The sequence below is a fragment of the Pogona vitticeps genome, chromosome 2, assembly GCF_051106095.1.
Source record: "Pogona vitticeps strain Pit_001003342236 chromosome 2, PviZW2.1, whole genome shotgun sequence".
Taxonomy (NCBI): Eukaryota; Metazoa; Chordata; class Lepidosauria; order Squamata; family Agamidae; genus Pogona; species Pogona vitticeps.
Genome location: NC_135784.1, coordinates 184178061 through 184195488, shown reverse-complemented (window position 1 = coordinate 184195488; position 17428 = coordinate 184178061). Strand labels below are relative to the sequence as shown.

The 17428-nt window shown below is 41.4% G+C and overlaps 1 protein-coding gene across 10 annotated transcripts in view; it reads right to left on the bottom strand.

Moving 5' to 3' along the window:
- Positions 1-17428, bottom strand: part of SMARCA4 (SWI/SNF related BAF chromatin remodeling complex subunit ATPase 4) — a 90548-nt gene that overhangs the window by 32915 nt on the left and 40205 nt on the right. For all 10 annotated transcript variants that reach the window (XM_020791678.3, XM_020791680.3, XM_020791682.3 and 7 more), the window contains exons 18-22: positions 17170-17236; positions 15883-15993; positions 9112-9354; positions 2244-2357; positions 953-1060 (exon numbers count right to left, since the gene is read on the bottom strand). In XM_020791678.3, the coding sequence (XP_020647337.3) occupies positions 953-1060; positions 2244-2357; positions 9112-9354; positions 15883-15993; positions 17170-17236 (643 nt within the window). The remainder of the gene's footprint in view (positions 1-952; positions 1061-2243; positions 2358-9111; positions 9355-15882; positions 15994-17169; positions 17237-17428) is intronic.

Genomic DNA, 17428 nt, shown 5'->3' with positions numbered 1-17428 from the left:
GCAGATGGTGTCAACGTTTGCAAAACAGTGAAGGGGATAAACAATTAATGGGTTTTTGTTTGTTTATTTTGCCATTACTGTTATTTTCTGTCTAGAAATTAAACCATAATTGAACAAATACTGTATAGACCAAGGACCATGGCCAGGACCTTGAACATGAAACTACATGGCCTAAGAAACCTTATTTCCCAGAAGACTTGTTTTTTATTTTTACTTGAATAGTACCTTAAACTATTATAAAACCATCAGCTAAACTAAGTGCACAAAAATAATAGGTACATCAATGTTAATGCCTGCATAAAGTTGTTCAAGTAACTGTGTTGTATTTGGTACTGATAAAGCAACAGCATTTCACTCATTTTCAATAATTAAACAAGAGTACCTCAAAAGTGTATTTTTCAGTACTTGGGAAAGCAATAAGTACCACAACAACGATGCTCCCCAGCCTCATATAGGTTGAATTCTGGCAGCTAATAAGTGATTTAATTTTTTTAAAAAAATATATACTATTATAATGAAAGGCTGGGACGATTTAAAAGCCTGCTTGATGTGAGCTAACTGAGCTAATTCTTATCTGAAGGATTTCCTTCAAAAACTGAAACTGGTCTTGCTTATGGCCCTTTTATGGAGACACCTGAATAGTTGCTATTTGGAGATTTCCACATGGGAAAACCTCCTTGTGATTGCATTACAGTGGAGAACTAGAAGACCCAGAAGAAAGACCTCAATGGTGTGAGATTACTCCTTCACAACACCCTGCCAGTATGTACATGAGACTTGTGGAAAAGAAGCTATGTTGAAGTAGAACTGTCCCTTTCTCTTAAAACACAACAACACCCATAAATGATGGCAGCAATGCCTCCACAAAGACTATAAAATATTTAGGGAACAGACCAAACCATGTGATGCCCACCCTTATTGCACCATAGCAGCAAAAGTCAAATATCCAAACCTTTTTATCTTTCTCTGATCCATCTGTAAGCAGCACTCCTTTGGCTTGCATGTGCCTGTACAGTACCCTTTGTAATGCAGACATATCACACTTAATCACATATTCTACCTGTTGTGAGAAGAGAGAAGACATGGTCATTCATGAACACTGTTTTCAGAAGGCATGCATCCAAGTAAACTGCAGTCCTGAAAGATGGAAAGTTCAGTGCTTTCACAGTCTTCAGATCTGTATTAAAACAGCATCTCTGGAGATATGTTGAGTCGGAGGCTGTAGCTTAGGGCTAGCCAGAGAACATGGTTTGCAACCAGCTCATCCTCAGTTGCAATTATTGTAAATTTCAGCTATCAAAGACTCTTGACCTGGTCAGGTATTCCATGAATATATGCTGGTAGCAGCTTTCAAGCGTGTTAGTTATGGGCTAATTCTAGATGGACTTAGTTGCATGGCTCATGTCAGCTTGCTCTCATTTTATTTCCATTTCCAAAACAATGTGAAATACAGAAGCCAGGGGCCTGTTATTTCTCTATGTGCCAACAGATTATTGTTTTTATTTCAACAAATACTATTCAGATGGCTCTTACTCAAGCCCCACAGAATAAAAATGCCTATGTAGATGCAGAGTTGATTTCTCTCTGCAACCACAAAACTGGAAAGTATTTGCTTTTCAGCATGAGAAAGTAGTTCAATGAAATCAAAATTTTGTAAGATCCCAGGCTCTGTTTTCAAAGTGAGGTATTCTATGTAGAGATTGCCCAGCAGATAAAATAGGAACTGCTCCATGAGCAACAAAAGCACACACTATTTGAAACACTCAAGTCTTTCTGATACTGATACTTTAACTTTCTGCTGTGACACTTTTCTTTCTAGACAAAGAGCACTACAGCAATGTCATACCCTTCCCATCAGCAGAACTTGGACTGCTTCTTACTAGTTCAGACCATGAGTCCATCCAGCCCTCCCCAGTTTCCTCTCATTTTCAACAGCTCTCCAAAACTCTAGGTCTCAGTCCTTTCCAGCTTAGATACCTGCATCCTTTTTCTAAAAATGGAGTTTAAATATCCAGATATTCAGTTCAAGACCTTCCATGTGCAAGCAAAATACCTGTGTTGATACTGTTTCAAGCCACTGCACACTTCCCTTGAATGACAGACTCTGCACCAGCCTTTTAGAACCAAATGAATTGGTTTTTACCACATTCCAAAGGGATAACTGACAAACAAGATGCAATATTCCACTGCTAATAGAGAATTAAGTAACAGCTGAACTTTCACAGGTGTCCTGTGTGTGTTACCTTTTCAGGCAACTGTGCTTCTACTTCCTTCTTTAACCTTCTTAGCAGGAAAGGACGCAACACTTTGTGCAAACGACGGATAATTAGAATAGTTTCTTCTTCATTCAAATCCACCTGGTTTTAATTGCAAAGAAATTTAGAGGAACATCTTTAATTAAAATATTCTCTCTGTTACATAATTTGGAGAATGCATTATCACTTCTAATACAAAAGACAATATATATATATAAAAATCCATCCGATCACTAACCCTCCAGCCAAAAAAAAATAAAACCACAGATAATTTTATTTTGCTGATTCACGTCTTGTCCCATAAAAACAGCACTCCCATTGTGCCAAACTCTTTTTCACAGACATGTAAATAGATTTTTGAAGGTGGTGGTAAGGGAGGAGAGATATTCCTCAGCAATTCCCGTCTCCCAACTGGGGCCCAAGACATGTTTTCTTGCTTTAAAGAACAAGTGGCATGTGCATGCCTGCTTCTTGTGACTAAAGCAGAACAGTGCTAGAAGAGTTCAGCCTTGCACTTCCTCCTTGACAATCATTTTTCAACTTCAAACAATGTGTTCCTTTTGTGCTTGAGAGCAACCTGACTTCAAGAGACAAGTCAGACTAACCTGTCCTCAAATCATTATTGGTTATCAGAAATTCCAGTTAACCAATTCGTATACTCTTAGCTTTAATGACTATGACCATTAACTGAATTTACCCAAGGGCAGGTTCAAGCATACCTTCCATCAACACAGATAACCCCTCTGGCCCAAAAAAACTCATCAAGAATATTATAAATACAGTGGTGCCTCGCTTAACAAGCGCACTGTTTAACGACGAATCCGCATAGCGATCGCATTGCGATGATCGGTAAGCGTTTCGCTTACTGATCTTCGCATTGCGATGTTTTGGGAACAGCTGGTCGGCGGGTCCAAAATGGCCGCTGGAAGAAGAAAATGGCCGCCCGCAGCATTTTCGTGCCTTGCCCTCGCTTAACGAGGCGGCGAAAATGGTGGCCGTATGGGGAATCTTCACATAATGGTGAGTTTTGGCCCCATAGGAATGCATTAAATGGAGTTTAATGCATTCCTATGTGGTTTTCCGTTCCATTTAGCGACGTTTCCGGATAGCGACGTTAATCCTGGAACGGATTAACGTCGCTGTGCGGGGCACCACTGTACAATACATATCCTTAATACATATCCTACAGAGTTTCCTATATACTCTTCCCCACCACTGTGTGTTACAGGTGGTAATGAGATAATTTAGCAACACTTACACATTTGCTCTGTAGTTCTGAAAGGTTCTGAGATTGCTCCCTCTGAACTGGCAGAATTTTAAAATGCCATACTAATCTTTCCAAAGATGGAGCAGGGGACATACAGTATATGTGCATCTATGTTTCTTCCTCCCCATTACAGAATAAGCAATATTGAACAACAAATGAACCTAAGACTTACGTATACTGCCATATTTTATACATGCCACAAAAAGAACAGGTTTGCTTTAGGCACAAAATGGCAGGGGGAAAAAGTCCCATTTCCACATGATGGCATATTCTGGGTTGACTGCCAGCAGATACAATTTCCTCATAATGGCCATCTAAAAAGAGCCTGGAGAATTTACCTTTGAGCTGCAGCTATAGTGATGGAAGCTAAAAAAAGCAACTTCTCTGAATTCTAGTTTTCTTTTCCTCTGCCTTCTTCCATGGGTTGACTATCCCAGCAACAATTCAGCCATACCATAGGGAAATATTTAATAATACCACGGGAACTTACAACCTATCCTTTGCTGCTGCTAAATTTGCTGCAGCAGTACTAACAATAGTCATGCCTTCCCTGGATCCCCACGCACCTTGTTTACAAGAAGAATCATATGCAGCCAATTTGGCAACAGACTATTCAGGGACTAGAATACAGACAAGGTGTGGTGGTAATGGGATCCGCATATTGTTCTCTCTTACTTTACACAGCAGAACAGAGGCCTCTGTTTTAAGCGTAGCTGAGATTCTATCATTATATGTGATCAAAACCACAACTCCAGGCATGCATTAAATTGATCTGTTTTAACAAAATAGCAAACAAGCTTTTAATCCTTTGCCCGTTTTATTTATTTTCTGTACATTTTTGTTAAGCTGAAGCTCTCTGAGTGGTTCACAAAAGTTAAAACCAATCATGGGTAATTTAGATCTCCATTTCAACGGGGACAGGGTGGTGACCTAAGGAATTCAAGACCTGGTGCATTTTTGCCCTTTTTCTCTCCCTACTCCCCATTCTTGTACATAATTTTGTGGCTTTTAAAAATGTGGCCAAATAAAGATATTGCCTCTATATGTAATTTTAATTTTGTTCATTGGCAATATGGCTACCTCTGTGTTCTGCTAATATCAGATTAATACACGCACAGAATATAACTAAAGTAAAAGTAATGGACAGGACTTTTTTTAAAAAAACACCCATTTTCAAAAAGGGAAAGAATAACAACTATGAAAACAGAAAGATCTTCAATTGTCACTGAAAAGATCACAGTACAAGTGCCAGCAAGGCATTCTAGGCATTCCAGAAACAGGGCATCACCACTGAAAAGGTCCGTTCTCTAGCAGTGCCCCCTCCAAACACACGTCTCCTCCTTCAATGGAGGCACCTGGACAAAACCCACAAGAGGATCTAGGGACATTCTGCGCATAAGGAAAAAGAGCTATAAAAGGGTAACACCAGCCCTTCGAACAGAAGCTGGAAGTGAGTGGCAGTGAGTGCAGATGACAAGAGGATTGGTACAATAGGGTTATATAATTGAAGTGCAAGAAGTCTTATAAGCCACAAGACTCATTTGTGCCTCCAGTGGAAGTGTCAGGTGCAAGAGTACTTCCAACCATAAACCCGATCCTTTAAATGAGTACAGAATAGGGTGGACACCAGCCAGTGGGGCACATAAATAATTCTCCAAGGCAAGCTAAACTAACCGAAGGTATAGGATATTGGGAATGGTGCACTCAAACACCACCTCTTCTTTTATGAGCCTGCCTGGTAGTTAAGAACATCAGCCTCTCGGTCCTGCCATCCTCACAGGGGCACTTAGTGGGGAGATAAGAGAACCTTCTCTGTTGCTGCTCCCGGACTCTGGAACTCCCTTCCCACAGAAGGCCTTTATCGTCCTTCTGCAAGCAGGCAAAGATGTTTCTCTTCAGGCAGGCTTTTCCTTAGTGACTGGCTATCAAAGTTTTAAAAATGGGATGGTTCGTATTTCTGTTGCTTTTAAATCTGTTTTACTAATGCTTTTATCTAACAATTTTAATATAATGTTTAATAATGTTTATTTAAGTCATTCTTAATATTGAAATAACTTGATATTTTTAGCATTCATTATTGTCTTTTTATGTCATTTTGAAGGAGAAAGATGGAATAAAAATATTGCTGGATAGCTCTGAGGTTTAAGTATCTGGCTGTGGAGCCAAAGGTTGGGAGTTCAATTCCCCTGCTGTGCCTCCTTGACAGGAGCTGGACTTGATGATCCATAGGGTCCCTTTCAGCTCTGTAATTCTAAGATGATAACGATGATTAGAATTAATGAATGAACGAATAAATAAATAAAGCAAGCAAGCAAGCAAGCAGAACTATGTGGAAGCATACTAGATCACTATATTCCCATAAATCAAATTAGATTTGATCAGTGGTTTTCAATCTTTTTTGATTGAGGAGTACTGAAAATGTGCCAAGCCTTGCTGAGGAACCCTAACCTCATGAGCCCAGATATTCTCACCCTGTCACAAAGAAGAATGAAGTGCTAATATATGAAGACAACAGGGCAGTACAAGATGGGAAAAATAAGTGCCTGAGATAACCTGCTGATGGTTGGGTGCAACTCCTGGGTGAAGACTTCAGGCTCTCTTGGATGAAACCAATGCTCTGGATCGGTTCCAGTCGGGCTTCAGGCCATGCCACGGCACGGAAACAGCATTGGTCACCCTGCTGGATGATCTACTTAGGGAGGCCGACAAGGGCAAAATGTCCTTGCTCGTCCTCCTTGATATGTCAGCTGCCTTTGATACCATCAACTACGGTATCCTCCTGGGGAGCCTCTATGAGTTGGGGATTGGTGGCCTTGCCCTTGCTTGGCTCTGGTCCTTCTTGGATGCCTGTTCCCAGAGTGCAGCTTAGGGAGAATGTATTTACCCCGTAGTCCCTCAGTTGTGGGAGCCCGCAGGGTTCGATCATCTCCCCAATGCTGTTTAACATCTATATGAGGCCGTTGGGAGGGGGGGTCATCCGGGGATGTGGAGCTTTGTGTCACCAATATACTGATGACACCCAGCTCTACATCTCCTTTTTCTCCTCTGCAGTGGATGCCGTTCAGTCCCTTGGACGCTGCCTGGAAGCCGTCCTGCAATGGATGAAGTTGAATGGACTAAGGTTGAACCTGGACAAGATGGAGGTCCATCGGGTGGGTGGCCCCGATGTCAGTGTTTTGGGAAACTCACTCTCTTTTGGTCGGAGGGTGACTCTCACCACAAAGAATTCGGTTTGCAGTCTGGGGGTCCATTTTGACCTGACACTTACCATGGAGACCCAGGTAGCATCCGTGGTTCAGTCTGCCCACTTACACCTTTGGCGGATCGCCCAGCTGCACACCTATCTAGACACTGGGGTGCTCACCATGCTGGCCCATGCACTCGTAGTCTCAAGAATAGACTACTGTAACACTCTCTATGTGGGGCTTCCTTTGAGGCTGATGCAGAAGCTTCAAATGGTCCAGAACACGGCGGCCAGGCTATTAACATGGGGGGAAAGATTTCACCATCTTTCCCCCACCTTGGCCGCCTTACAATGGCTACCTATCCACTTCCGCAGTGATTTCAAGGTGCTAACTATTACATATAAAGCCCTTAATGTTTTAGGACCTTGATACCTGGCAGAGCGCCTTCTTCTGCCCTGTTTGTTTGTTTATTTGTTTGTTTATTCTATTTGTATCCCACCTATCTGCTCGCGACCACTCTAGGCAGCTCACAGCACATAACACAACAATAAACATATAAAAAAAGAAAAATTAGTACACTAAATAGCAATTCTTCAAGATGGAAAAATAAAAAATAAATCATAAAAGAAGAAAAAGGGGGAGAGTCAGAAATTAACTGGAGGAAGGCCTGCCTAAACATCCATGTTTTTAGTTGGTTTTTGAAAATACCCAGTGAGGGAGCCGTGCGAATCTCTGGAGGCAGATTGTTCCAGAGGCAAGGAGCCACTGCTGACAAGGCCCGGTTTCTTATTTTTTCCTTCCGGGCCTCCCTCGGCATCAGGCACCTCAGCCTCACCTCCTGACTCGCTCAAGTGACACGGGTAGAGGTTGGTGGGAGTAGGCGTTCCGCCAAATATCAAGGCCCTAAGCCATTTAGGGCTTAATATGTAAGCATCAAGACTTTGAAGTCAATGTGGAACCGAATGGGCAGCCAATGCAGCGTGGCCAGAATAGGAAAAATATGGAGGTATTTTCTCGCTCCACTAAGGAGTCTGGCCACCGCATTCTGTACCACTTGGAGTGTCTGCATCAACCTCAAAGGTAGCCCCACGTACAGCGCATTGCAGTGGTCTAATCTTAGGATTACGAGCGCATGTACCAAGGTAGTGAGTGCCCCCGTATCGGGATAAGGTCGCAGCCAGGCTATCTGCCAAAGATGGAAAAAGGCAGTATGGACTACTGACACCACCTGAGTCTCCATGGTGAGTGCCGGGTCCAGATAGATCCTTAAGCTGCAAACCCCACTCTTTGCGGCAAGGGTCACCCCCCCCAAACGAGACAAGGGTCACCCCCCAAACGAGTCACCCAAGCCACCGATAGAGGGGGCACCCACCCTTAGCACCTCCGTCTTGTCTGGGTTCGGCCTCAGCCCATTTTCCTGCATCCATTGCAGTACAGTCCCTAGGCAGCGCTGAAGGGACAGAATGGCATCTCCTGTAGTTGGTGAAAAGGAGATGTAGAGCTGGGTGTCATCAGCATACTGATGACACGATGCCCCACGCCCCCTGATGACCCCACCCTGTGGCCTCATATAGATATTAAGAAGCATTGGGGAGATAATCGACCTCTGTGGAACCCCACAGTTGAGATTCCATAGGGCCGAGACACTCTCCCCAAGCTGCACTCTCTGGGGATGGTCCCCCAAGAAGGAACGGAGCCAGGTAAGGGCCAGGTCACCAATTCCCAACTCTGAGAGCCTCCCCAGGAGGATACCGTGGTCAACGGTATCAAAGGCCACCGAGATGTCGAGAAGGACCAACACAGATGTTTTACCCGTCAGCCTCCCTCAACAGGTCATCATACAGGGTGACCAATGCCGTTTCTGTACCATGGCATGGCCTGAAGCCCGACTGAAACAGCTTCTACCCGTATCACCTGCTCCAGTTAGGCTGGGCGGTTCCAGTTTCTAAAAAACTAGAAATCGTGTCTTCTTGGCAGTGGCCCCTCGCCTTTGGAACAACTTACCTGTAGAGATCCGCCTGGCCCCCTTGCTGAGGGCCTTCAAGACTAACCTGAAGACATGGCTATACAGGCAGGCCTTCCCTACAGCCATTACCTAGCCTATCTCCCCTTTTCTTTTCTCTTTTTTTTTCCTTTCCTTCTTCTTTTTCTTCTTTTTTCCTTTCCCATCTTACATTAATTTGGATTTTATTTTAGTTTATTTTTATATTATATGTAAACCACCCAGAGAAGACACATTCTTGATGGGTGGTATATAAATCTAATAATAATAATAATAATAATAATAATAATAATAATAATAATAATAATAATAATAATAATAATAATAATAAAGAATAAACCTAAAAAGCCCAAAGTGCACCAGTTGAACAACGTGGCGTTGGATGCTGCTCCTTGCACTTACCTTTTCTCCAGTCATAGCAAAGGGTGCATTAAACCACTGTTCAAACGTGCTACAACTTTTGAAGATAGTAGGGAGGAGGAAGTTGAGCAGAGCCCATAGTTCCGGGAGCTTATTTTGTAGTGGAGTTCCTGTCAGCAGCAAACGACGTGGAGCTACGTAGTGTGTGTTAAGGACCTGGGTTAGCTTGCAATGGTGATTTTTCATTCGGTGACCTTCATCAACAATCATGTACTTCCAGCGTATCTGATGACCAACAAGAACAGCTATATCAGCCTGCATGAACTTAATTTCCTACAAAATATACTACCTCCCTCCCCTACACACCGAGGAAGGAGACGTTTTCAAGGATCGTATCATTACTTCCACAGATGTAGCCACCATGCTTCTAAGGAAGCATCTAGCCGCTTCCCCTCACAATGACTGGCTGCTACAAGTGGCTTTCTGCAAGCCGGTAGCAGAGACGTTTTTGCTCATGTGTAGGTTCTACATATGTTTCTGTTGCAGACGTACATGTAGAAAGTTATGATGGAGGAGAGAAGGACTGGGTGCTACCTTCAAAGCATGGTGAATGGGCACGGAGGTAACAATGGCATATTACTTAGATGTACCTAAATTTCCATTACTTCAGCATACAGAATTTACACCTGGCAAGGGTACTTAAATCACTGAATATACATCAATCTTAATGAAACAATACCGCAGATAAACATGAACATTTTAAGTGAGAAGGGACAAAAATCCTCTCTTTGTAGAAAGGAGTAATGCCACCTTCAGGCTAAAGGTGTACTCCATCTATTTCTTTGCTCTCCAGGACCACATTTACTTCTCTCATTTTTTCTCTCTCAAAAAATAACTGCTACTCCTGGAAGATCCCATGTGGTTCTTCCTGAAAGCAAGGCACAAAGGCATGGCTTCAGCATTTCTGTGTGGATTCTCTGCAGAGCTCTTCCCTCTGCCACCACAAACTAGAACAGAATTTCCCATCAGTTTTCATTTTGATGTGACCATATGCTCCCTGCCTCTTTTTTGAGGAGAGTGCAGCTTATGACAGTTTGTAAGAAAGAAGGCATAATTAGCTCCCTGGACTCACTAAAGCTGCCCACCTGTTTGAGCACATCATACACTATACTTAATAAGAGCAGTCACTCTACGAATTTACTTACAGCTATAAAAGTGTGAATTGGCTACTGTCAAAAACCAATCTTTGCAACATTCCAGAGTCACTACTGCAGAACACTACAGCTGCTAAGTCAAAAGAACATCTACCTACCTACTCAACTGCAGTTCAAGTTAGTGAACTACAGAAGGCAGGTGGCATGTGGGCTGTTACTTATGTATGCCTTTCGCACTGACAGTAGTAAACTTTTTTAAATATTTATTTCAACATCTTTTCCTTCTCGTTGCATATACATGTCTGAAATTAACATCTAATTGCTCATAATGAGATAGCAAAAACAAACAAACAAACAAACAAACCCTGGTAGGGTTTTAACAGTAGCTTTCCTGTTGGCTTCACCCCTTCCTTATCCAACAATCCTTACCTCAGTTCCAAGCCACCATATCTGTTAGTTTATGGCAGGAGGCAATCATGGAGAAGTGGGAGGATTGCGTGAGTTCACAGATGAACTTCTGGAGAACCATAGTTACAAATAAGCAACCCGTCCCTCTTTGTGATCCCAATGACTTACACATATAGGGGATTAACCAGCTCTCTTAATGGTAGTGGGTTTCATGCTGGAATTGTCAAAAGTACAGCTTTTCTGAACGCTGCTTCCTTGTCAGTCTAGTATTGGCTCTGTAACAGGTAGGGAAAGTCACAGGTTGTGACTTATGATCATGGGCTTTCATATGTCATGTAAATTAACTCTCTTCAATAAGGCTGCTGATGGGGCTGTAGCTCTTGGGGAGTGATTGTGGAAGCTTTCTGATAGTGGCTCCTGGTTCAGATGCTAGTTTTACTGTCATCACTACCTTACTTTGTCAATCACTTTGCCCGGTTAGCTGGACCTTGCATGGGCCCTGGTAGCAAACAAATAATTTGTTTTCTGGGTTGGTTTCATTCTTGAAATCTAGAAAACCAAAGTATGCATGTTTTTTCCTACAGACAAACGTTGTGAAGTGTTGAAGCTAGGTAGCACCATAGACTGGTCTAAATGGTAACTTGAAACTATCATTGTAAGAAGAGATGTTCATATACAGCACTACTTTATCCGTGTAGCATGTCATGAGCAGGTGAGGAATATTTCAACCCACATAACTCACTTGCTCTGCGTGAAGACTTAATAGCTTGTAGGAAAACCATCTTCAAGGTTAAGAGATGATGAGCTGTAGCCAGTCGTTCAAGTGATTGTCAAACCAATGCCATTAAGACTAAGGACAAGGACCATGGCGGTGTTGGCAAAAACCTAGGGATGTATGGAGAACTAACACACTTTATTCTCCAGACCTCTCATGAATCTTCTAAATTTGGGAGCTGAAATAATTCTGATGGGCAGCTATTTTCTGGCTGATGAGCTCCTGTCGCCATTGTGCAGATCTTTAGAGATGAGTTGGACATTCCCAATTGTTGCAACTGGAAAAGGAATTTATAATCTGTTTCCAGAATTGTTGGAAGTCAAATGAAGCTTTGTTTGTCTTTGCAAATTCTGTGAATTTCTGTCATTTATAAGTGGTCTTGGAGTTGAGGGCTTCCTTGATGCTTTCGAGATTATTAGAATAGAAGGGGAGGAAAAGGTTTTGGCCTGATCCTTCATACTGTTAGTTTCAATGTGTGAATATCTGGGTGGAGGACCCAACCATTCTGACATGTTACTAAGTCCAGGTGTTGTGGTAGCTGGTAGTAGTCCCTATCTGACGGTAGCTGAAAGAAAGGGGAATCATAACTATCTTGACCACACAGTGTTAGCAGTATGACACTGGATCTGTCTTCCTTTATTTTGATGAGCACTTTGTGAATTAGAGAAAATGGAAAGAATGCATACATGAACTTGTCGGGCCATTTGAATAGGAAAGCATATTTTAATATGTTTTTTATTCCTCTTTTTGTTCTAGCTCAGAATAAGAGGCATTTGCTTTTCTTTTGAGATGTAAACAGATCAATTTGAAGGTTGCCCCATCCTCACAATATTTCCTCATACTGTATATCTCTTGTTTGAGTTCTCACTTGTGTGTGTGTCTGTTGTACCAGCTTGAGGCATCTGTAAGGCAAATATCTTATTCTGCAACACAAAATGGCAATTTCCTTCTGGAAAAACATCAATTTCATAGTTTCATGGTTAGTCTGGTGGGAATATGTACTATCCTTTTAACTGATGCTAAAACATGACAGTTATACTGTCCATTGTTACCTGGCTAATTCCACTTGCTAGAATAACTTTGAAGGCTTTCTGTGGTCCGTCTATTACCTGGAATTCTAGAACACTGATATGCTGAACTGATTCCTGTGAAGACCATGTGGCCTGTATCCTGGATCTGTTGCAATATGCCCCCAAATGATTAGGGATTTGTCAGTTACACACATTACTGTACACTGAGAAATTCTGAAAAGCAAAGCAAGTTCCAAGTTTCTGGTTTCATCCAGCAATTCAAACTGTCCCTCACTCAGAGTGGGACAGTAAACCTTTTGAAGGAACTGTGCACCTATGGCTGAAGTGCTCCAAAAAGCAGTGTTGCAGTTCAGCATAGGGCATTACTATCATTGTTGATGCCACAAGGCCCAGGAGTTGTGAACACAGTGACATGGAGTCTTTATTGATATGACTTGATTTATACAATGATTTTCAAATATTTTTCTTTTGAGAGGAAGGCTCAATCAATGTAAGAGTCTTCCCATATATAGAAAGATCTGAGTAGAATGGAAATGTTGACTGATTGAAATTTATAGGAAGACCAAAGTCTAACAGAAGACATAACAGAAATTGCAGGTTCTGTTGCAGCGTGTCTTCTGACAGTGCCAGTAACAACTAACTGTTGATATATAGGTAAATAACAGTTCCTCTCACTTGAAGATATGCAGCCACCAGAGCCATACAATTTGTAAAAACTCTCAAGGCCCTGGTTAGGCTGAATGCTGTCACCTTGAACTGCTAAGCAGTTCCCAAGGCAAAGTAGAGGAAGCAGCAATGGTACGACATTACCAATATGTGGAAGTCGTTGTCTTTCAAATCCGTGACTGCAAACCTGTCTCCTCTACTGAGCGGTAGTGAGATGTTCGCCAATGTGACCATATTAAATTTTCTTGGTCTTATGTACCTGTTGACTCCTCTCCAATCTAAGATTGGACCTACATAGCTCTCCATCCTTTTCAGAACTGTAGAATACTGGCAATAAAATCTTCCAGGTACTTTGCTGACGGTTACAAGTTGGATTAGGTATTTTTCTAGGAGCAGCAGCTATTTTGTCTTCAAGAACTTTTGTGGATGTTATTCTGAACTGCTATATTGGAGGAATCAAGGAGAATTCTATTGCCTACCCATGGACTATGACAGCAAGGATCCATGAACTGGTGGTGATGGTGCATAAAGTGTTGAAATAAGGCACAGATTTTGATTCTGAGAGTAAAGGCAGATAGCAAGGAACCAGTATGTTACTGATATCTAGGTCTTTGTGGAGTTTGATGTTAGATATATTAATTTGGATCTTTTTGTTGTTGTTGTTCCATGGTGGCTATGAATTATGAGTATTTAGGGTTATGAAACGGCTTGCAATGTTGTCCACCTACGTGTGATGTTGCTTAAAGTTGATTTGATGGAAAGCTGGGCTTTGCAAATGGTACCAGCTAGCTTATACTGCTTAACTTGTTGAATAATCTGCTGAATATTTTAGACCCATTTTCTTTATAGTGGTTCTTTTTTTCCATGTACCTCAACCATTGCCTTACTCGTTCTGGTATTAAACAGCTTTTCAAAACACGAAAGGATAAATCTTCCATTCTGGATTCTGTATAATTAGAAAGTTCTGCAAAACCTGCCCCTCACGCCTTCCTTCATAATGCTACAGAATTGGAATTGTGTCTGATGTGCAACCAGTCACATGTCACACAGAGTGAATCTGATATGCAGCAAGACTATGGGCTTTTTGCATAAAGGATAATATAACTATCTTGTAATCTTGCAGCACATTGTCCAACAATGTCATCAGCTTTCCCACATGAATTGCTGATGAGCAGCCACAGGTACTTGGTGGTTTGCAATCCTGATGCCTAATGCCACTGAAGAGTAAAAATGGCATCCAAGATTATCAAGTTTTCTCCATTCTTTGATGAGAAAGGACTTTTCCCCCTTTGTCCTTTGCACTTTATACTGTCTCTCTGTCTCTACAGTAATGGAGTTAGATGCTGAGTGATGACTTAGAAAGTTGGCTGTTCCCTCCTGAACTTTATACATACTCTCTACTTGTTGCGATGCTGACACAGCAGTAGGTGGTTTCCACTCTGATTGTTTCATGAAGTCCTGAAATGCTGAAAGGAGTGGTAACTGTACTGGTGTTGACACTGTGTTTTGCATCCTGCTGAACACAAAGTGCAATACAGGGAGTGATGGCTTCTTGATTTGGAGGTGCAGAGATTTTGTCATTCTGACTGTGAGGTCAGAATACTGTCTGAGGACATCAGTGCTCATCCCCAAACAAATGGTTAGATGACGATATTAATGGTGATGGAGAATTAGACGAATCCTCCTTTGCTTCTTCAGACACATCGGTGTTTGCCTGAAGCTTATCTGTAGGTGTCTGTGCGCCAAGGATATCGTTGATTACATTTCTGACTGAAGGATAAATGTGTACTGTTGGCATCAAGTCCTATTGAGTTGCCAGAATCCAGTGGCTGATTAGTCCACATGCCTCTTGCTGAGGTGTGTTTCAATGTCAAAGGCATTGGATTGTCATTGCCCAGCTCAAGGTCAGCCATCAGGGTCTCTTTTGATGGTGGTTTACAAACTGGGAATACAGGTGCCATAGGCTTTTGTGAGACTGGATACTTTTAAAGGATTTTAACAATTTTTCCCAGAGAAAAAGCTTTAATTTAGACACTCAGATCCTCAACTCTGCTCTAGTAAATCCTTGGCATATGGGGCACTGATCAGTTTTATGTCCTTCTCCCAGATAGAATAATCATTTACAGTCGTGCCCCGCTGGACAATTACCCCGCTCTATGACGAATCCGCTTTATGTTGACGTTTTTGCGATCGCTTTTGCGTGGAGACGAAGCCAATAAGAGACCTGGAAGATCAAAACTCATCTCTGTGTGTCATGAAGATCAGAAAAAAAGAACCTGAAGGATTTTTTTTATAGCTATAGTGAAAAATCAGCCACTAAACAAAGCCAGAATGAGTTATCACGCTTGCCTGTGCTTTCTGATCTCTGGTTATTGGGATGGGTAGCATTTTAATATTATCAGTGGCTACGACTGATTTTATTGTGATTGTGGGTGTTTTCGTTTACTAATGATAATTTTTATATTGAGAGCGGTATGGTATAGCAGACAAAGTGTTGTACTAGGACTCTAGGGCAAACCCCCGTTTGTCTATAGAAATTCACTGGGGGAGAGGAGACAGTGGTAAATGATTCCCTGAACATCTCACACACGTCAAAAGCCTTATTAGATTCACCATTAGTCAGAAGAGACTTGGAAACATGTAACATCACAATTTTATATTGTTAAGAATATACTATATCATTGTAATTATACTCCTAAAATTGTTAACAATGGGGATATAAATGTATGAAATAAAAAGGAAGAAAGGAAGGAAGAGAGTATGAAGAGGGAGACATCACCTTTGCAAGAATATGCTTATCTTTAATGATGTATTCATATGTAGTAAGCAAAACATTAAATTTTCCACTTCGAAGTTGAGGTACAAATGCCCGTCGTGCAGCTGGAGAGCCCTAAAATAAAAAAATAGAAAAAGGAAAAGAAAAACTAAGCACAGCTTTTCACAAAATAATCTATATTATGTTGACCTTATGGCCATGGTATTGTTGGAGACTGCCTTATAACTGATAAGAAACAAAGCTGTCTGCAGACTAACTTCGGTGAAAGGAAAGAAAACTGTCAGTTCAGCTGGGATTAAAATTCTGTCCAAGCCTTAGAGACAGGAACAGTTTAGTGGGACTGACTGAGGGATTCGAGAAACTAAGACACAGAACTCAAGACGTGGCTGATGCAGACTGCAAAGAGTGCCTGCATTAAAACAAACAAACAGACCCTAAAGCCTGCAATCTGAAAGCTAAGTGAAAGAGAAGGCTTGAAGGAAAAGCAAAGACAGTGTCAATCTGTCCATTGGCAGAGACACTGGTCTGAACTCAGTTATTAGTTCAAACCAGTGTTGGACCCACCGGATCAATGAGATTTTCGTACATTAACCCTTATGCTCCTTAAAAAATGCTAACAATGGAAATATAAGTACATGAAATAAAAAGAAACAAAGAAATAAGTAGGGAGGGAATGAAGAGGGAGACATCACCTTTGCAAGAACGTGCTTATGGCAGAAGAAAGGGTTAACACAGGGTCTGCTGCAAGCTATCAAACCAAAACAGACAAAAAAGGTCACACCTTAAAGACTATTAAATTTTAATGTGAGCCTTCTTTTCTTCTTCAAACTCTCAGGCAAAATCCAAAGAAACAAAACAAAACAAAAAGATTTTGGTACATCAATCCTTATGCACACACTCCATTGATTCAGAAGTTTTGGAAGAGATAACTGTGTTAATCTCTGCAAGAGATGACTTGGAAAAAGTTTTCTTTTGTAACTTCTCTCTCAAGTCATCAGGCAAAGCTACAGAACATGCTTTGTCAGGATCCTGATCTCTTCCAGATAAACAGGTGCAGTTTAGATGATAGGAGGCTGCTCTAACCATATATATTATCTAACTGTTGTCCAGAAAAGCATTCAATGGAAAAAATACAGCAATACAATATTATTATTGGACTGATACATGCTTTGTATGTATCAAGTCAGAAAACATTCCATTTTTGTTTTGCATTCTTAGCTGACTCATCCTTCCATCTTGACAAAATTTATGGTTAACATTTGAAAGAAAAACCTGACCCACAATACTTGCCTTGTATGAGACCTTAACCACAGAAGGAGCCCACTTATCAAATTCATATGCCCAATTCGATAGGGTTCTAGGATTGGAAAACAGTGAATTAATTAGAGTTCCTCATTATAAAAACATGTGTTTTGACTAGATTAACTAAAACAAAAACCACACAACTACAATACAGAGTTGACAACTTCCTTATAAGCCTTTCATAATCCTGCATCTCAGAACCAGAGTATAAGATTGGATTCACAGGCATCTCTTAATAAAGTAGGGA